The sequence below is a fragment of the Convolutriloba macropyga genome, chromosome 2, assembly GCF_964194025.1.
Source record: "Convolutriloba macropyga chromosome 2, txConMacr16.3, whole genome shotgun sequence".
Classification (NCBI taxonomy): Eukaryota; Metazoa; Xenacoelomorpha; order Acoela; family Convolutidae; genus Convolutriloba; species Convolutriloba macropyga.
This window is the reverse complement of record NC_134469.1, coordinates 85,545,620-85,567,482: the sequence shown is the minus strand read 5'-3', so window position 1 is coordinate 85,567,482 and position 21,863 is coordinate 85,545,620. Positions and strand designations below refer to the sequence as shown.

The following is a 21,863-nucleotide window of genomic DNA, read 5'->3' as shown; positions in this document are numbered from 1 at the left end:
AAAGCTCGTCTCACTAAACCGTTTGATTTGGTTTTTATTACTAAAAAGTTCTTATCGCACCTTCAAGGGTTTTAATTTTAAATCATGATTGAGCTGTTTCTTTGGCGTTGTTTTTTGGAGTCCAGTAGATTTTTCATTATTGCAATAGTAAAAATGTTTTGACGTTTTCAAAGTTTTATAGTATTTCGAATCTTTGGGCTCCGAATTTACTCTTTATTTAAGCTATACAGATGGATGCTCTTTTAGTTTTTTTAAGAATCGAATTCCAAATAATAAATTTCTTCTACTTCAGTTTATTCTAATTTAGTTTTTTTTAAAAAAAATGATCATGAAGTACTCTTGTTTCTGTTTTTGTTATTTCTCCAGATTCTTCACATTCTGGTATGTATCATTCTTGCATTCACGCGAATAGTTTTATTCGCTTTACTTTATCGGTTTGCTAAAAATTTAATGAGTTAAGACGTTTTCTTTTAATTTTTCTTGGTTTGTAATTTCTTTCTATAAAATGCAGCACTGAGAATTTGCTGAAATTTTCTTTAAAGTTTTTGAGTGATTTTTATTTTCGGTAAATATCCTTGGGGCCTCGGTTTTGGTATGAATTGATTTTTGGCCTTTGAGTATTTTTCTGTTTGATTTTCTAATCAATTTAATTTTTGCAATATTCTTTTTGCTTTGGTTTTCAATACTAAAAAGTCCTTATCGCACCTTCAAGGGTTTTAATTTTAAATCATGATTGAGTTGTTTCTTTGGTGTTGTTTTTTGTAGTCCAGTAGATTTTTCATTTTTGCAATAGTAAAAATGTTTTTGACGTTTTCAAAATATTATAGTATTTCGAATCTTTGAGCTCAGAATTTACTCTTTATTTAAGCTATACAGAAGGATGTTCTTTTTTTAAGAATCGAATTCCGAATAATAATTTTCTACTTCAGTTTATTCTAATTTAGTTTTTTTTTAAAAAAAAATCGAAGTAGTCTTTTTGTTTCTGTTTTTGGTATTTGTCCAGATTCTCCGCATTCTGGTACGTATCATTCTAGCATTCACCCGAATAGTTTTATTCGTTTTACTTTATCCGTTTTGCTAAAAATTTAATGAGTACAGACGTTTTCTTTTATTTTTTCTTGGTTTGCAATTTCTTTCTATAAAATGCAGCACTGAGAATTTGCTGAAATTCTCTTTAAAATTTTTGACGGATTGTTTTTTTCGGTAAATATTCTTGGGGGCCTCGGTTTTGGTTTTAATTGATTTTTGGCCTTTGAGTATTTTGTTTTTTGATTTTCTAATCAATTTATTTTTTGCAATAGTTTGAACTCATTTTGTATGAGATCTCCAACAAAATGGAAGCGTAACTGATCTTTTGATGACTCATGCATGCAATGCCTTTTTCTAACATGAGGTTTTTCGTTTTTTAAAAAAAATATTCTTGCTTTGGTTTTCAATACTAAAAAGTCCTTGTCGCACCTTCAAGGGTTTTAATTTTAAATCATGATTGAGTTGTTTCTTTGGCGTTGTTTTTTGTAGTCCAGTAGATTTTTCATTATTGCAATAGTAAAAATGTTTTTGACGTTTTCAAAATATTATAGTTTTTCGAATCTTTGAGCTCAGAATTTACTCTTTATTTAAGCTATACAGAAGGATGTTCTTTTTTTTAAGAATCGAATTCCGAACAATAATTTTTGTCTACTTCAGTTTATTCTAATTTAGTTTTTTTTTTAAAAAAATCATAAAGTAGTCTTTTTGTTTCTGTTTTTGTTATTTGTCCAGATTCGCCACATTCTGGTACGTATCATTCTAGCATTCACCCGAATAGTTTTATTCGTTTTACTTTATCCGTTTTGCTAAAAATTTAATGAGTACACGTTTTCTTTTAATTTTTCTTGGTTTGCAATTTCTTTCTATAAAATGCAGCACTGAGAATTTGCTGAAATTCTCTTTAAAATTTTTAACTGATTGTTATTCTCGGTAAATATTCTTGGGGGCCTCGGTTTTGGTTTTAATTGATTTTTGGCCTAGAGTATTTTGTTTTTTGATTTTCTAATCAATTTAATTTTTGCAATAGTTTGAACTCATTTTGTATGAGATCTCCAACAAAAGGGAAGCGTAACTGATCTTTTGATGACTCATGCATGCAATGCCTTTTACTGGGACTCAAACTTCTTCGCAGTGTTGTTGAAATTTGCAGTATCAATATTTGAGTGAGTTTTTTTTAGTAAAGTTGTTTCTTATGTTTTTAATCTGTTTGGCTTTTTAGCTACGCCAGTGAATGATATTCTAATTCTATATGTTCTAACAGCTTCCAATGATGTCAATGCTCATATCTTTCTTTATATGACAGCGTTGTTATTTTCAAATTTGTTGATTGAATCTTGTGATGTAGACTTAAGATAATTGTAAGGCAGAGGTAAGACAAAAAGGTAATTGTTTTAGCTGCAAATTCGTTTTTTATGATGTTCTGCTGCTTCGAGTAGCATCCGGAGTTCAGCGGTTTTCTATCTTCGCAGCGACTTTGTTTGTTCGAGTTTTTTTTACTTCTGTTTGTTCGAGTTTTTCTATCGCGTTTTATTTTTAAATGATTATCCGAATCAATTGCTAGTTATTTCTAGTTGTAGTTTTTGTTTAGTCAATAAACTTAAGTTTTATCGTAAGCGGAATCGTTAACTTCAAACATTTAATTCTGTCCTGCACGCTGGTCTAGTTCGCAGCTATTTTCGTCAGTCTGCCAGTTAAGCTTCTCTGCATCTGAATCAGAGTTTTCACATTCAAGAACTGTAAATGAGAAGGGTGTCTTTCGTAGCCTTTGGGATATTGCCCTTTCTGTTGTCAATATTTTATCTTCTAAATTTGTAGCCAAGCAATTCATTTTAGAACCTGAATGTGGAACCGTTGAAAGGAAAAGGAGCTCTGCTTGGGGAGAAGAAAACGCTGTCTTTTTGTGACGTGGCCACTGGAAAGGGACTGAAAGCGGGCAGTTGTTTCGCAGTATCCAAAGAGGGAATATTGTGCGAGTTCAATGGCAAGAGGAACTTAACGAAATGGGTCGATTTGACTGTAAGTCCCCTAATGCAAAAACTCGATTATGATAATCATGAATATGTTTATAAACTGACGTAAAATAGAGACGAAAACTAAAATTGATTAAGAAGGCCGACAAGTATTTTTTCTTCTAGAATTTTGTTTCTCGAAGAGTTTTAAGCTTTTGTGAGAGGTGACCGCAAATGGTACTTTTGCCAGATTATTTGCAGAAAATGTTTATCATCTTGACAGATTTTGGGCGAAAGTGTTTCAAAACGAGTCTAGTTTCGCAAGATCACCATTCTCTTACGACTGGGTTAGAATGACTTTCTGAGTAGAAAAAAAAGATTTGCTAGTTTGGAGACAGTGTTTGTTTTTCAGACCTCAGCTGCTCATTGTCTGTCAGTTGGGAAGAAGTATATCTATTGTGGCTGTGCCAATGGGAGTATCCGGGTGTTCGAAGTACTATCTCTGGACTACCTGTGCACATTCCCCAAACCCCACTTCCTGGGAGCACAGGTGGCTGCATGTACTGAGAGCGCCCACCTCACTAGTCACCCAGATGATGCCAAGTACCCAGATTGTGTGGCTGTGCAGCTGGATGAGACGAACCAGAAGGTACAACCAAGTTCACAGTTCCAATTTTAAAGTCTTTAAAACGAACGAGAAAATTTGAAGTCTTTAATACGAACGAGAAAATTTGAAGTCTTTAATACGAACGAAGCACTAAAGATAAATGAAACAACCTATCTGTGTTGTGTATTGAATTCGAAACGTCATGTGACGAGGTGCAAGAGGGCATAACGATTTAAGCTATGAACCGGATTCGATTTCGATTTTGTTGAACGTAGCGAGATAGATGCCTTATCTCAAGTAATTAAAACCTCTAACTTTCTATCAATTGACGAACGTAAAATGTTTAGCTTTTCACTGTATAAAATTAGGATTATTAATAGCCGCCTTCATCTTCTCAGCCGGCTATTATAGCGCTCCTATTTTTTTTTACAATTCAAAGAATTTGAATTGTATTGGGGCGCTGTCTTTTTTTTATAGCTGCGAAGCTGTAAGCTGAGCGAAGCTATATTACGGTGCTCTTGGTTTTTACAATTCAAAGAATTTGAATTGTATTGGGGCGCTGTCTTTTTTTTAAGATCTGTTCACACATTTTCATGATTTTTGAAGTCAAATTGGAGTAGTGATTTTGGTCACGCCGAAACAGGAAGTGGAGCGAAAAAGCGAGTGCTTTTGCGGCGTGAAATTTTTGCGCTCTGATTTTAAAGTAGAGTGAGAAAACAGTGTTTGAACAAAAATTCGCTTTCTCGCTAGTGGTTTTTTGTTCACATGCGGCAATTTCGCTTTGATTTTTTCTGTTTTTTCGATTTTTTTTAATCGGATTTTTTTCTAATTGGTTTTTCCTATCCATTCATAGTCCGTTCTAGGTCTAGTTTTTTGTTTAGTCAATGAAAATTCTTTGAATTGTACGTCAGGACTTGTCCTGCTATGTTTTTTTACTTCGTCGAATGAAAAAATGTTTCGCTTTACCTCATTTTGCCGCTTTTTCAACATTTTGCTTGAAATCTTTTTGACTTCTCTAGGCTATTTTCTCTCTTCTCTCATTCTGCTAAAAGTGATTTTGAACATCAGTTGCTCAGCAAAGCAATTCAAAATGAACAGAGTCAGTATAAAAAATTGAAGTCAGAAGTAGAAACGGGATAAACCCATAAAGCCCAATTTTAGATGCCCGCTATTTGAACGTCGTTCCTATAAGTCTTAGTTTCCATCTCTAATGCTTATTGGTATTGATAGTAGCCCCTGTAGCCTCTCTAAGAAACAGAAGTACGTTATGTTCAACTACGAAATGCCATCAAAATAAATCGGACTTAAAAACTGTTTTTGTACAAAAATCTTTTTTTTTTCAATATATTCTATTCTTTCAATCCCAATCATGCTTATTGGAATCAGCGGCGGCTATTTTCCGGCAATCTGCCGGGTATGTTTATACTTAGTGCTGCATTTTTGATGCATTAAAAAGCCGAGTAAAGAATTTTAAGAGCTGTATTAAATCTCGTTTATATGGGCGAGTTTGTATTAGTTGTTGTGTGTAGTAAGTGTTGCGTGTTTTAAGCTGTACGCGTGCTATAACGACCACAGTCTCTACATCTGGGATGTGTTCAATCTCTTCAGAATTGGGAAGTACTCATCCTTCCTCTTCCATTCTGGACCAGTCAGAGACGTCAAGGTACTCATCATATTCCGTATTCAATTGCTCTGGAATGAAGTTTTTAGCAATTATTGTAGCCGTGCGTCTTTTCTATACAAAATTTGTCAACTTACCCCCTCCCCGCCTTCTCTCGAGTTGAAGCAGGCTACAATAGAATCGTGCACCGCCGGTCGTAGGAGAGCAATTCCTTCTACATAGTCGGCTATAATTTCTAGATTATTACGACCTATCACCCTTAGCTTGAATTTAAGACAAGTTTAGAATTTAGCTCAATGTTTAAAAAACTTCCGTTTGGCATCTTTTCCGTTACTTAAATTTCACATCGCATTAGAGTAATTAAACGCATAATTACAACCTGAGAGAATAAATATTCAAAACTAAGGCTATTTAATCGAATGAAGTTTATTGGACCGTACAAACCTTAAGTTAGTTTGGTAAGGATCTTTTCCGTTTGTGCTCCCCAAGCTTAGTGGGTGCATATTATTTGCATCCCTCAGAAGCGCGTGCCACATTTTTACATAATGGTTGACTGTGTATTGACACGTGGTCTCTAACTGGAGGTGCACACGAACTGGGGGGACACAAACGGAAAAGATCCTTTGGTTATTTCAGATGTATCCAGCGCTTGAACTTTCTGGACCACTTCCGTCTGGAAGTTTTCTCACGTGCAGCAATGACAACACGATGCGTGTCTGGAATCTCTACCCTCACGCAACTCTCTCTGGAACCACATACGAGCCCAACGTGTACAGCAATGAGCTCCTTGACATCGTGTACATTGACACAGAGCACTTAGTGGATAAAGAGAGTGCCAAACAGCAGCAACAGCAACAAGGGAGTGGTTTTGCGTTGAATAGCATTCACAGTGGTTCCTACGCGGTCTTGCCCACCGAAAGTGGACAGCAGGATGAATACAAAGCTGGCTTGAGGTGTCTAGCGCTGACTGACACTGGCACTCATATCGCGGCTGGTGATCTGATGGGCAATGTGAGGATTTATGATGCTGCAATGCTGCACAAAGGTAGACATAACTATCCAATAAAAAAGAAAAACTTGACAGTGAAGGGAGTAATTAGGCAATTTTTTGTGATTAATTAGCCTCGAACGAAGTTTGAAGCCATTGTTGTAAACTGATGTATCTTTTTATGCAAATTTTTGCTTGACCGTTTTCTTCCAGAACACTCTCTTGATTCCACTTATCAAGTGACTTTGGCTTTACGTCATCTGAATTGCGCTTATTCGGAAAATAAGTCTGCTGCTTAACCAAAAACGATTGTAAGATAGGATATTACAAGGCCCAAATAGCCGAGTGGTTGATACTTTATCTAGCACGCATGAGTTTGTGGATGGGAACCCATCCCTACTATGAATTTTTTGCACCCATCAAAATTATCGGAGCTTTTCCGTTTGTGCCCCCAGTACGTTATACATCCCCGGTTGCAAAGCACGTGTCATTACATTATGTAAAAAATATAAAATATGGCACGTGTTTTTGGACGTGCAAATAATATGCACCCACTAAGCTGAAGGGGACTCAAACGAAAAAGATCCAAACTATCTTGCTAATAAAATTCTGAATTAAATTGCCCCGCCAGCCGTCCGAGATCAATTTGTGCGACGTTTGTCTGTTTATGTTTAATTGCTCTCAAACGAATTTTGTAGTAATTATATTAGTCCTGTTGGTCTTTTTTATGCGATTTTTTGCTTGACCGATTGTTCGTCTGACGCTTTTGACTTTTCGTCCTCGAAAGCGGGATAAACAGGTAGCGCCCAGCGGGCATTAAGTGCTCTTATAGCCGTTCAGCTCTGTTTCAGCTCAAACTGTTTTGAGACTTATACTTATTGTGTGAAGGGCGGTTCTTAGAGGTTGAAGACACGTCATCTGTTGTTGACCCCACCGCGTTGTTGCCCCCACCCTGCCTCCCCATCTTGTTTCTAGTGGTAGTGGAATGGTTTCAATATATTAACAACACGAATTTTAGCATTTTTTTGACAAAACGTGCAACTATTTTTTCATTTTTTTAGGTTTATTTTTCTTTACTCACGTCTTCTCCGACGCAGGGGCGAGAAGACGTCCTTAAGGGTTTAGAAATAAGTTCCTGAAAATCTTTTATTCGCCATGGAATAGCGTTCATTTATCGCGATTTTATTTTGATAAAACTTGCTTTTTTCAAGATTTTTTTTAAAATTTTGTCGGTTTTTAGGTTTATTCAGCCCCAAGAGCCAAGTAACCTCCTCTAGGGTTTGACAATAGGTTACTGTAAAGCTTCTAATTGTAATGATATGTTTTTCAAGATTTAAAACTACGAATTTTAGCATTTTTTTACAAAACTTTTTAATTTTGTTTTTTTTTTGTTTTTGATATTGTCATTGTTCAGGTTTTTCAATCTAACAGAAAATTTCCGTTAGGGTTTGATAATAAGTTACTGTAAAACGTTTTTCGGCCATGGATTAGTTTTAAGCTTTTATTATCACATTTTAACAGTTTTTTATGCAACTTTTTCAAGTTTTTTGAAATTTTTTTGTCCTTTTTTTGGTTTCTCCAGCCTCAAGAGCCACGTAACCTCCTTTGGGCTTTGATTATAGATTACTGCATAGTTTCTAGATGTAATACGATGTTTTTCAAGATTTTAATATCAGCGATTTTTAAAAATTATTGCACTTTTTAGAAGATTTTTTAATTCTTTTTGAATTTTTTATCAATTTTTCCGCTCTAGGGACCTCCTCCAAAGTTTAATGGTTAGCTGTCGAATAGTTCCAAGAGTTAATGGAATGGTTATCAACATTTTAATGACCTCAGCTTCAGCAATTTATTGATAAAATTTAATTTTTTCAAATTTTTGGAAAATTATTAACATGTTCCAAAAACGATTGTTAACCAAAAACGATTGTAAGATAGGATATTACAAGGCCCAAATAGCCGAGTGGTTGATACTTTGTCCAAAAACGATTGTAAGATAGGATATTACAAGGCCCAAATAGCCGAGTGGTTGATACTTTGTCTAGCACGCATGAGTTTGTGGTTGGGAACCCCTCCCTACTATGAATTTTTTGCAACCATCAAAATTATCGGAGCTTTTCCGTTTGTGCCCCCAGTACGTTATACATCCCCGGTTGCAAAGCACGTGTCATTACATTATGTAAAAATATGGCACGTGTTTTTGGACGTGCAAATAATATGCACCCACTAAGCTGAAGGGGGCACAAACGAAAAAGATCCAAACTATCTAGCTAATAAAATTCTGAATTAAATTGCCCCGCCAGCCGTCCGAGATCAATTTGTGCGACGTTTGTCGGTTTATGTTTAATTGCTCTCAAACGAAGTTTGTAGTAATTATATTAGTCCTATCGTTTTTTATGCGATTTTTTGCTTGACTGATTGTTCGTCTGATGCTTTTGACTTTTCGTCCTCGAAAGCGGGATAAACAGGTAGCGCCCAGCGGGCATTAAGTGCTCTTAGAGCCTTTCAGCTGTTTCAGCTCAAACTGTTTTGAGACTTATACTTATTGTGTGAAGGGCGGTTCTTAGAGGTTGAAGACACCTCATCTGTTGACCCCACCGCGTTGTTGCCCCCACCCTGCCTCCCCATCTAGTTTCTAGTGGTAGTGGAATGGTTTCAATATATTAACAACACGAATTTTATCATTTTTTTTGACAAAACGTGCAAATTTTTTTCATTTTTTTAGATTTATTTTTCTTTACTCACGTCTTCTCCGACGCAGGGGCGAGAAGACGTCCTTAAGGGTTTAAAATAAGTTCCTGAAAATCTTTTATTCGCCATGGAATAGCTTTCATTTATCGCGATTTTATTTTGATAAAACTTGCTATTTTCAAGATTTTTTAAAATTTTGTCGGTTTTTAGGTTTCTTCAGCCTCAAGAGCCGAGTAACTTCCTCTAGGGTTTGACAATAGGTTACTGTAAAGCTTCTAAATGTAATGATATGTTTTTCAAGATTTAAAACTACGAATTTTAGCATTTTTTTTACAAAACTTTTTAATTTTGTTTTTTTTTGTTTTTGATATTGTCATTGTTCAGGTTTTTCAATCTAACAGAAAATTTCCGTTAGGGTTTGATAATAAGTTACTGTAAAACGTTTTTCGGCCATGGATTAGTTTTCAACTTTTATCACATTTTAACAGTTTTTTATGCAACTTTTTCAAGTTTTTTGAAATTTTTGTCCTTTTTTGGGTTCTGCAGCCTCAAGAGCCACGTAACCTCCTCTGGGCTTTGATTGTAGATTACTGCATAGTTTCTAGATGTAATACGATGTTTTTCAAGATTTTAATATCAGCGATTTTTAAAAATTATTGCAATTTTTAGATTTTTTTATTCTTTTTTGAATTATCAATTTTTCCGCTCTAGGGACCTCCTCCAAAGTTTAATGGTAAGCTGTCGAATAGTTCCAAGAGTTAATGGAATGTTTATCATTATTTTAATGACTCCAGCGTCAGCAATTTATTGATAAAATTTAATTTTTTCAAATTTTTGGAAAATTATTAACATGTTCCAAGTTTATGGATCTTTGAGCCAGTGAAACTATTTAAAACTCTTTAAATAGGGATACGGGATAATCTCTTGAGTCATTAAAATGGTTTTGAAGATTCTAATATCTTGATTTTTAGCAAGATTTTGTTAAAGTTTGCGATTGTTTTCAAAATTTTTAATTATTGTCCTTTTCTGAGTTGAACGACCATTACTAGCCGACGAAACTTTTTAAGTCTTGCAGATGGGTTACTTGACATAAGTCCAGAGACAAAAAATAGTTTTGAACTTTTTCCTTGCGAAATCTCGAAGCTTTTCTTTGAAGTTTTGCAAATTTTTAAAATATCAGTTATTTGATTTATTTACAAGGTTAGAAAACTAAAAGTTGCAGAGTGGAATCAAGCTAAAGCCTGCTTCAAGAAACCGTGGCTAGCTACTGACGAATCCAACCGCTCGCCGGTCGTTTGAGAGCAATTCGCCCGACGTTAGTGGGTTATGTTATTTGTTAGTTGGTTTAACGGCGGCAATTTTCCCGCAATCTGTCGACTACGTTTTTAATTGTGATTAATTAGGTAGTCTAAATTGCTAAAGTTCTCTAGTGCCGTCGGTCTAAATTGCTAGTGGTCTAGTGCCATCGTTTGACGTCCATTAGTGATGCTAGACAATGTTATTTTCTTAAAGCAGGATTGCAATTGAACCCCTTCTCTGAAAAATTGCAACATTTTTAATGCTCAATTTTTTTAAATGTGCGGAGGCTTTGCTAATTTAAATTAAAGTTGCTCTCAAGCAAAGTTTTTAGCCCTTATTTAGGCCCTGTTAGTAATTTAAGCAATTTTCCTCTGCATTGTGCTTGTCAGACAGATTTGACTTTTTGTCCTGTAAGTGGGATAAATTTAAGCCCATGGGCGTTAAGTTACTGTGCCTTTCTGACTGGAAAATCAGTTACTGATTAAAGCAATAAAAAGTTAACGCACATCAGTCGATCACCAAAATCGAAGAGGGTACAAAGAGGGTCGGTAATGCTTGTTTGCACATTAAGTTTCGACGCCACCTATCCACAAGTTTGGTTTAATTGTCAACCAAATGAGGAAGAGATAGAAACTGTCAAAAAATCCCACATTGTGATCAAAATAATTGGTGTATGATTGAAAAAAAAATGCTGTCAACTCCAATCACTTAGTAAAGTAAATAATGTCACATAAGGGGGCTGATGAGACCTGCCATTATTAAGACTAAGAGACAAGACAAGCAAAAAATCAAGTAACAAACACTTACATCCAAAACTCAATGTCTATTTCTATTTATTTGAAGAAAACTACAGAATGACAAAAATAGTGTCAAATAAATCATAAACTAAACAAACTAGTTTTTTCTTCACTAGAATAATCTAAGGACCAATTCTTGTTGAGACTCGGTAACGAGTAGATAACGAACAACAAAAACGACACAGTTAAACGTTTTTCTTGAAAAAAAAAATTAAAACCATTAAATATCAATTGAAAGCTTTAAATAGGTTTCTGTTCTTTCGTACCGCGATATGAAAGCTGAGAATTGTCATTATGCAGAATATGGCGTTCGTGTACGTGAAGAACGATAAATAGACAAATCTAAACTTCATTAAAAAAAATTTTGCGAAAAACCAGCATTGATGTCGTAAATACAATAAGCAATGCACTGACAACCTCAGATATGATCAATTGTGCAATTCTTTGACACCAATAATTTGTTATGCAACCTTGAGTTAATGGGACTAGGTAACAAGTAGACCAAAAAAATTAATTGCAAATTTATTGAAGACATTTATACATTTTGAAAATATTTCATTTCAAAGTCATTAAAAATTTTAGTTATCTACTGAAATCAGTACTTAAGTACCTTTATTCATTCATCCATTGCAAGCCGTTATGAACTACAATGATCCATATTTTGTCAAATGGCTACAAGAATGACAAACAACAACAGTTTGGTGACTTTAAGCTACAAGTTGGTCAAAAAGGGAGAAAAATCGCAAATCTCAATAATCCTTTTTATTTTAAAAATGTGTTTTAAAAATTGAAAATGATAATAGGCTTTGACTAAGAAACTTGATAAGTTCCTTTGACACTCTCTATCGAGCCAATTGGACCTGTCAATATTATGGAGTGATTTGAATTGACCTTTTCAAGCAAATTTAAAAGCAAAAAAAATGCGAAAACGATTTTAAAAAAAATCAACTGATTTCAATCCGATTTTTTTGGACTTAAAGAAACAACGATAAGACCAAAACTAGCCTTGTTATTGTCATTCTTCTATTGGGAATATGTAATTGTTCCGAATATTATTGATTTGGATAATTTGACAAAAAGTCAATATATCAAAAATAAATGATGGATTTTGCATTATTTTGCAGTATAAGTAGCGTTATTTGGGTTTAACAAAGATTGTGTCGGCTTTTTTAGGAGCTTTAATCTGGTAAATTTAACAAACTGACTAAGGAAGCTTATTTCGTTGTATTTTTGATGCAAAACGCTGAAAAATTGAGCAAAAATGTTTACCAAAAATTTAATCAATCAGTTAAACAACACTTGTTTTTAGAGGTAAGCCCAACAAGTTTATCGTTACCAATTCTAACAATTATTTCAGCTAAATTGGCCAAAATTGCGTAAGACTACGGAAAATGTGAAAAAATAAGAACGAAATCAGTCCAAATACTCACGAAACATTAAACCTCGATAAAAATTCTTTTTAGTTGTACATTCTGCTCTGACCGGGCTTTCTGATGATACCACTCACAACCCTCTAAGATGAACATTTAGCCGGTATAGCACCCTCCACTGTCAGTTTTTTGCAGTCATGAAAATAGCCGGGCTTCATATTTAATCCCCCCCATTTAATTTGCCCCGACTGTCGTTCTAGAGCAATTCGTCCAATGTTAGTCGGTTTATGTTTGTCAATTGCTCGCTGTGATTCAGGTGAATGGGTTACCCTTGAGGCGCACAATTCCGAGGTGCTTAGTCTCGAGTACTCTCCCAGCTACATTCAACCTCCAATGCTGGCTACGGCATCCCGGGATCGCCTGCTGCATGTTTTATCATTAGAAAATAATTACGACTTGTTGAAAACGTTGCCTGACCACTCAAGTTCCATTACGGGTGTAATGTTTAATGAACTGAGAAATGGCACAATTCAACTTGTGAGCTGTGCATTTGATAAATCTTTAGTGTTCCGTAACGTGGCAGTTGGACAGAACAGTGTACACTTCAGTCGGGAACACATTGTTGCTGAGAAGACGACATTCTACGATTTGACATTAGACTTAGAGCAGAACCTGTATGCAACAGCATGCCAGGACAGAAACATTCGGTAATTATTACACCATTTCAAATGATTTTTCTATTGACCATCTATAATTAATGTACTTATAATACTTACATACACCTTGTGATAGTATGTTTGTCCCAACTGTAATATGTAATAGATAGTCCCCACTCTCATTAGGCTGCGGAGGCCATTGCAATCAAAATCACACATTATTCCGTTCACAGGCTTATGATCGAAGCAATGGTTTTGATCAAAGGAATGATTGTTAAAAATTGAAAATTGGAGGATATATATATAATGCCATAGGTTTTGGTAGTACTGAGCCGTAGCCGTGTTTGTGGCGATGATTTTGGTTTGTTTTCTCAGTCTGCTGATCGATAGTATAGCAATTGCATAAACCCGACTCACCTTTTTGGTCTTGATTGTTGAGGGGATGTGGACTAAATTACTGAACTTTGAATTCAGGTTTATAGTTGCTATCATGATAAATTCTTTTCGGTGTGTTCAAGTTGTATAGAACTTATATCAACTCCAGCTGAAACTTTTCAAAACAAAATTCAGGGATCATGATAATTTATGAAAAATGAAAACTATTTCTTTGTTTTCATTTTTAAATTTTGAAATCCTCCTGCAACAACACAACTCCGCCTGCATCCTAGGAACTTTAAATGACGACTCCAATCTGGAAGAGTTTTTCTTAATTTAGCTGACTTAACACTGACAAGCCCTTTCTTGGTGCATTTTAAAACTTGACTGTTTTTCTCTCTTTTCTCTCATTACAAATACCATTTACAGCATGTAATAATCATAGGGGATATGAATTCAATCTTTTCCCAGCTTTAAAAAAATAAATTTTCATGGTTTGCTTCAGGTTTTATGACTGTGAGACTTCAAAGTTGGTGAAAACGATCAAGGGTTCCGAGGCAGAAGATGGAAACATTAACAGAGTGAGAGCCATTTCCATAATTATATCCAAAGTATTTCGATAGTTTGGTTTCTTGTTGCTAACATGCTTTCTTGTTTAGCTTTGTTTTGACCCCACATACTCGTACATTGCAACCTGTTGCTCGGACAAGACGATCTCCTTGATTGACAAACATTCTGGCGAGATTGTTACAACTGTGTTTGGGCATTCAGGTTATATCACTGTCCACAATCGTTGCAAAACGCTTAAAATATTTGTTAGTCGAGTGGAAATGTTTCGTTTTAGAGTCCATCACTGGATTGGCGTTCACCAATGACTCAAAACGACTTATTTCCACATGTGGCGACAGGCAAGTTCAAAGTTTGATATCTGTTTAATAGCCGCACAGCGATAGCTGGGGCTATCATTGGCCTTCTCTTGGTTTTTTACGACTTGAAGAGGAGTATTGGTTTTCTCTCCGTCTTTTTATAGCTGCGAAGCTGTAAGCTGAGCGTAGCTATATTGCGGTGCTCTTGGTTTTTTTTTTGTTTCGTCGTCTGACGCTCTTTTTTCGTTTTACATTTCACACAGCAAAGCTGAAAAAGTCAAATTTTCTGAATGACTTCTTCCTCTCACTAGCGGCATTTGCGCGCGTGACGTCATTTCTCACTCTCTTTAGCAAAAGTTTTTTGCGTGATTAGATTTTGATCACAAGTGACTTACCTCACTCAATAAAATGACTTTTGCACTTTAAAACTTAAGTTTAATTTGAATTTGTTTAAGGTCAAAGGAACTCATATGTGTAATAACGGGCCCTAATAAGAGGCTTCTGCGGACTGAATTTTAACAAACTTTATTAATTTATCGCTGAATGTTTTTTTACCTAGTTTTTTGAGCGGCGTCGATTTTTTTTCAATTTAGATCTGTATCTGTTTCTATCTCTATTATATGGCACGCAGGTCTATTCTTTCGCAGCTATTCCGGCAATCTGCCGGCTATGTTTTTACAGGAAGTAGATTTGTTCACGCGGCATTTTGACCTAAAAGCAAAAGTGAGAAAAGCTGTCTCGGTGAACAGATTTTCGCTAAGCGAGAGAAGTTTTTTGATCATGCGCTTCGTTTAGTGAATGACTTTTTGACTTTGAAAAGTAGTTTTTGACTGAATGGCACATATAGATAACAGTTTTTAGCGATAACAGTTTTTAGCCGTTTTTTGGACTAAGTGGCCCGATTTTTTTGCTTTTAATTTGGTTTCTTAAAGAAATAAAGTTTATTCGATACTATATTGAAATGTCAACCTCGGAAATTGATTCCACAGTGTTTTGCAGAGCCTGAAAATGCGTTTCAAGTTGAAAATTGGCACATATTTCTTGATTTTTTTGTTAATTCTTGGCTTTATTTCTATTAATTTCTTTGTTTTTGACCGTCTTTGTCAAAAATCAGTTAATATGACATTATCTCTTTGATAATTCATATACTCAACGCCTCTTTCTACCTCGATGTAATTTTGTTTTATAAAATTTACATATGCTAATCCGATTTTGGAAGTTTTTTTTCCGATTCTCGTCAGTTTCTTGTTTGTATTTTGGTTGTAATTGCTAGAAATAGTCTTTTTGTGCAACATGAGGGACTTTAATTTCGTTTCAATAAAAATTCAATCATTTTTTGGCGTTAGGTTTTTGAAAAACAGTTAAAACTTTTTCATGAATGCAGTCTTAAAAGTTTTTTTGACCATTTTTTGCAAAATGTTTCAATTTTTCGTATTTATGAATTCTGCTTTTTCCTATTTTTTGTTCTCTTCAGGAGAATAGATCTTTGTATCGGATGATTAGTTATCCTTTATATGTTTTGAATGCTGAACAATGAAATGTATTCGTTTTTCTTGAATTTTTTTTATTGATTTTTAACTTTCAAAAATCAAGAATGTTTTTGTTACGGTGTTCCTTACTTTGTGCCCATATTCTTTACATTCTAGTTAGTATCATTCTATCTTTGTCCTGGCACCTACATTTATTTTCGTTATATTGATTTTTTCAGTTGTTAAAAATGAATGGTTTCAGCTTTTTTTTAAGAGTTTCGTCATTTCTTTATTGTGCATTTGATTTCATTCAACATAAGGCAGTACTGAGAGTTTGATAGCAAGCCTTTTCCACAATTTACACTTAGACTATTTACTGCAACTTTCTTCCGGCCTTGGTATTAATTTAAACGATTTTTTGCCTTTGATTATTCTGCTGTTTCAATTGTCTAGCATATGTACAACAAGGAACAAGTGTGTGTTGTTTTTTGTCCTAATTGCAGTGATTAGAAGTTTAATTATAGGTGTTCTCTGATTCTTAAATTTGAGCTTTCTGTTTTGAAAAGATTGAACTTAGTTTCTAAAATTATTATCTGCCGTTTGCTTTCGCGATCCTTCTCAGATTAGAATCTTGAATTATTTGAGGGCAATTGCTAACCTTGTCAGCTTTTTCAGTTTATCACTTTTTTGACCTCTTTATTTATTTCGGTTTATTAACGTTACCAAACATTTTCAACGATATAAAATTTTGCTGCATTTTGTTTCTCTTGACTGTGGTTTGTTTCACCAATTTTTAGAGCAGACCTGGAGAGTTAATGGTTTAATACGAAAGGTAGTGGCTGCCGCTGCAATTACGGTTTTGTTAGTGAAGTTTTGACGTTTCGAGTCGCTTCCGGAATTCTTCCGGCTGTTTTATTTCGTCGTCGCGATGTTTGTTACGACCATATGACGTCACAACCACTTCAAATCTGCTTTTTGATCATTCGTTCATACAATTTCAACTGAAGTGCGTGCGTGACGTCATTTTTCGCTCTTTGTGGAGCGAGTTTTTTTGTTTATTTGCGTGAATAAATTTTTGGTCATACTTGACTTAGCTCACTCACAAAAATGACTTCCTCACTTGGAAATTGACTTTGAATTATTTACTTTAATTCAAAGAGATAAGGTCAAATGGGTGTGTGTCATTCTTAATGAAGGTTTTTAGAGCAGCTAATAGAGGCAGCAAAAACTTGTACAGATTTTTAATAAAAATATAGCATATCAGCCTTCACTGAAAAAACGATTTTTTTGTCCGTCTTTTTTACTGTTTTTTTTAGTCTGCAGATCTACGAAGCTATTGCGGCTATTTTCTGGCAATCTGCCAGCTATTTTTTAGGTGTTTGGTGTTTTAATCTTAAAATTTGCTCGAATCTCAAAATTTCAATTTTAGCAAATAAGAAGTTACGAAAAATTTTTACATTACGAAGCTGTGGACAATTTTTCAAATACAGGTTTGTGCATTTTTATTTGTAATTGATTATATCACCTCATATCCTAGATCTGTTTTATAGAGTTACTTGAAGCTTTGGATAGGAACGCGTCTGTGACACACTTAGATACCAGTATGTGCATAATGGAAAAAGATGAATACTTTTCATTTCAGTTGTATATTTGTTTGGAAATTGAGCAGCCAGCTGACTCACAATCTAAACCACCCCAGCCATGTGTTTGGAAGGGCTTCTGAGGTATCGCAGTACAGCATCACTTCATCACAATCTGGAGGCCTTAGCTCTAGTTTCCGTGGACGCACCATGAGTGAAAGTGTGAAACCTGCAATCAGTCAAGGTTAGCGGTCTAAATAGGCGCAAACGATGTAAAAATGGAACAGTAATCCTTGGAATTGAACCAGCATCTTTTACATGCTACCCTAATGTGCTAACCATTACACCAACTGTCGTAAACTCTCGAACTTGGACATCTCTTGTTCTTTCTCATTCCTCCATCTTTCTAGCCAATTATACGTTGAACAAGAAGGCCTTCTTGTCTAATTAGTCTTGTGCACTATGCATATTAGGTTGGTCTCTCTCAGCCTTTTAATCTAACATTGTACATATTTTCATGTTTAGCATTTGGTTAGAAAGAGCGTGTCTTCTTTGAGAGGAAGGAAGAAAGACATTGCTGAGATTGTTGATGTGAGTCATTTTCTTTTGAAAGTGTGCTCTCTGATGCATTTTGATGCACATAGCTGAACACCAGAAGATCTGTCTGTTTATGTGAACTTATTTTTTCTATTCATGTGACAATGTGATCGAGTATATTGCGTAAAGGATGTTCACCATCCTACGGAGCTCTATTCGTTGCAATTTTGAGCAAGTTTTGCTATTACGGTTGAAACTTACGAAAGAGTTGCATTTTACAGTTTGTCCCAAAAATGATTTTGGTATTATACCCAAAGAAACTTCCTAATCAAGTTTCCAAACTATAAAACATGACTACACATTGATGCAAGTACAAATTAATTTTCGCCGATCGATATATTCATCGCACAGAATTGCGAGTGGTATCATTAAAAAGATTGTCAAGAGCAGAATATCAAATTAAAAATTTTGCTAAATTTTGATTTTCAGACGAGTAACGGAGGTTTAAAATTTTGTGAGCGTTAGCCTCACTTTCGTTGTGTTGTTCATATTTTTCATAATTTTTGTTGAATTTTTATCAAGTTGGCTTAAAATGTGATAAAATTATTAACGATATTCTTATTAATAGCCGCCCTCATCTTCTCAGCCGGCTATTATAGCGCTCCTATTTTTTTCTTTTTTTACTTCGTCGAACTTTTTTTCGCTTTACCATTTTGCCGCTTTTTCGACATTTTGCGTGAAATCTTTTTCACTTCTCTAGGCTAGTTTCTCTCTTCTCTCATTCTGCTTAAAGTGAATTTGAACATCAGTTGCTCAGCAAAGCAATTCAAAATGAACAGAGTGAGTATAAAAAATTGAAGTCAGAAATAGAAACGGGCTAAACCCATAAAGCCGAATTTTAGATGCCCGCTCTTTGAACGTCGTTCCTATAAGTCTTAGTTACCATCTCTTATACTAATTGGTATTGATAGTAGCCCATGTAGCCTCTCTCTAAGAAACAGAAGTATGTTCAACTAAGAAATGTCATCAAAATAAATTGGACTTTAAAAATGTTTTTACAAAAATCTTTCTTTTGTTTCAATATCTTCTATTCTTTCAATCCCAATCATGCTTATTGGAATCAACGGCGGCTATTTTCTGGCAATCAGCCGTGTATGTTTGGTTGTACTTTCAAAGATGAGGGAGTTGCTGAATTGGTTGCACCAACTCTTTTCGCAATAATTTTTGCCAAATTTTTGAGAATTTGTTTTTTAGTTTTTTTATGAAAAAAAAATGGCGCCGAATATGCTTCTTTAGCCCAATTAGTCCAAATTGACCGGTAGTGCAGACATGAAAACTGCCAGCACAATAATCATTTACTTATATGTGGGCTATTTTTAATAGCCGCCCTCATCTTCTCAGCCGGCTATTATAGCGCTCCTATTTTTTTTTCGTCGAATTTTTTTTCGCTTTACCCATTTTGCCGCTTTTTCGACATTTTGCGTGAAATCTTTTTGACTTCTCTAGGCTGGTTTTACTCTTCTGTCATTCTGCTCAAAGTCCTTTTAAACAGCAGCTGCTCAGCAAAGCAGTTCAAAATGAAGAGAGTCAATATAAAAAAATCAAAGTCAAGAAATAGAAACGGGATAGACCCATGAAGCCCATTTTTTGATGCCCGGTACTTGAACTTTGTTCTCATATGTTACTGTCTATAATGCTTATTGGTATTATTACTAGACCCTATAGCCTCTCACTTAGAGACGGGAGTATGTTCAATTACGAAATGACATAAAAATAAATTGCACTTAAAAATTGTTTTTGTACAAAAATCAATTTTTGTTGATATTTTCTTTTCTGTCAATCCCAATAGAGTTATGGGATTCAACGGCAGCTATTTTCCGGCAATCTGCCGGGTATGTTTATAATTCCGGTGCCTAAGAAAGTGTTCTGGAACTAAAATTTTGGCGGCCTTTCGGTGATTCAAATTGATATTTTTTTATATTTAGATTTTCGGTAGCGAGAATATCCATTACAAATTTATTTGGGACAATTACGTTTTTCGACAGTCGCGCAGCGATAGCAATGCCAGTTTTAATCTCGTCGTTGGTTTTTGCGATGAAAGCACTCAGATTGTATTTTGGCTCTCCTTTTCAAAATATGACCGGCATCTTTTTTCACCTAGTTACTGCGACGTTTATTTTCATTTAGAGTTTAAATGAGAGGTCCTATTAAGTTCAAATGAAGGTTAATGAATAAATATTGTGTTTTATGAGTCAATCTCAATGTTCTGGATCTTGAGTTTTGCCTGATTTTCTTGTTCGTTTACCGTCTTAAGTAACAGATCTAATTCGCCATCTAAGAAGCTATTTTATCTATCTAATGGTTTCAGGTGACACCTAATAGATTGTGGCTAATTTAAATCCAGAATTGTCAGAAGTTTATTATTTGCTTTTGGTATAATGACTTTTTTGTCAAATTAGCTATCTCGCTCAGATAGCAAGATTAGTTGTTGTCAAAAAGTGAAATTTTTCCGTTCAGATTATTCATATTGGAATTGGGCGCTGTCCTAAGTCCTTTATTATTTGTGTTTTAAGTTCATTAGAGACCAGAATGATTCCAAACCAATGGACAATTACTGCCTGTGATCAAAAAACATAGAAATGAAGGCCAATGAACATACATCATCATTTCAACACAAATCTTGTTTTTCTGGTTTCAACAATTTGTTTAAAATTGTTAATAGCCGCCCTCATCTTCTCAGCCGGCTATTATAGCGCTCCATTTTTTTTACTTCGTCGAACGAAAAAAATGTTTCGTTTTACCTCATTTTGCCGCTTTTTCAACATTTTGCGTGAAATCTTTTTGACTTCTCTAGGCTAATTTCTCTCTTCTCTCATTCTGCTTTCATTCATCATGAGTTGCTCAGCAAAGCAATTCAAAATGAACAGAGTCAGTATAAAAAATGAAGTCAGAAATAGAAACGGGATAAACCCATGAAGCCCAATTTTAGATGCCCGCTATTTGAACTTCGTTCCTATAAGTCTCAAATGCTTATTGGTATTGATAGTAGCCCCTGTAGCCTCTCTCTAAGAAACAGAAGTATGTTCAACGACGAAATGTCACCAAAATAAATCGGACTTAAAAAATGTTTTTGTACAAAATTTGTTTCAATATCTTCTATTCTTTCATTCCCAATCATGCTTATTGGATTCAACGGCGGCTATTTTCCGGCAATCTACCGGGTATGTTAAAAAATTTTGATTTTTGCTGTATTCGTTTGTTTGTACTTTTTTCAGGTGTAGTCTTTTTTTTGTAATCTCTCAAGTGAATGAGGATGTAGACTTGCTGTTCTATGTGTTAAAGATTGGTTTCTGCCTTTTATGCTTGGAGTTCTTGATATTTTTTTTGGACTTTTCACATTTTTGAGATTATTTTTTGCCGTCTTTTCCAATAATCACAACTCTTTAAAACCGTTCTTCTCGCAATTTATAGGGACTGATTTTTGCTTGTATTTGTTCTGTTTGTAGTCGTATGTCATTCTGGATAATGACAGGTCTCATTGGCTTCCTATGGTGGTATAGATGAAGCTGTCTAATGATAGCAAGGGGTTTCATGACTTCGAAATTAATTGTTTTCAGACATTTAAATTTGTTAATTATTCTCAATAGGGACATGTCCCATATCTTTTCTGGTGAAATGCAAGTTTACGTTTTAAGTTGGAGATTTTATCTGATGCTATTTTAACTTTGTTATTAATTTTTGTTAAGTTATTGTTTGAATTTTGATTGTATTTAATGCTTTTGTGTTTTATTTGATGTGGTTTTTTATTTTGTTTCTTAGTCTCATGGTTTAAGTTTCAAGCGTTTTTTGTGGGCTCACGAATTATTTTGGAATAGTATATGAATTTTGAAAGTTTTCTATCTCTTCCTCAGTTGGTAGACAATCAGGTCAAACAATGTGGTTGATTGGGGTCGGCACATTGTGCCAACGCATATTACAGATTTTTGCGCACTTTTTTTGATTGATGCAATGGCTGTTACTCAGAATTTTAAG

At 34.8% G+C, this 21,863-nt stretch overlaps 2 protein-coding genes across 11 annotated transcripts in view; both read left to right on the top strand.

Moving 5' to 3' along the window:
• The window catches only part of LOC142334806 (flap endonuclease 1-like), a 247,310-nt gene that overhangs the window by 22,254 nt on the left and 203,193 nt on the right, over positions 1 to 21,863 (top strand). The window lies entirely within an intron of this gene.
• The window catches only part of LOC142334804 (uncharacterized), a 134,672-nt gene that overhangs the window by 34,254 nt on the left and 78,555 nt on the right, over positions 1 to 21,863 (top strand). For all 10 annotated transcript variants that reach the window (XM_075383124.1, XM_075383123.1, XM_075383122.1 and 7 more), the window contains 9 exons: positions 2,863 to 3,045; positions 3,391 to 3,627; positions 5,135 to 5,248; positions 5,843 to 6,251; positions 12,665 to 13,055; positions 13,885 to 13,960; positions 14,039 to 14,150; positions 14,224 to 14,287; positions 17,357 to 17,538. In XM_075383124.1, the coding sequence (XP_075239239.1) occupies positions 2,863 to 3,045; positions 3,391 to 3,627; positions 5,135 to 5,248; positions 5,843 to 6,251; positions 12,665 to 13,055; positions 13,885 to 13,960; positions 14,039 to 14,150; positions 14,224 to 14,287; positions 17,357 to 17,538 (1,768 nt within the window). The remainder of the gene's footprint in view (positions 1 to 2,862; positions 3,046 to 3,390; positions 3,628 to 5,134; positions 5,249 to 5,842; positions 6,252 to 12,664; positions 13,056 to 13,884; positions 13,961 to 14,038; positions 14,151 to 14,223; positions 14,288 to 17,356; positions 17,539 to 21,863) is intronic.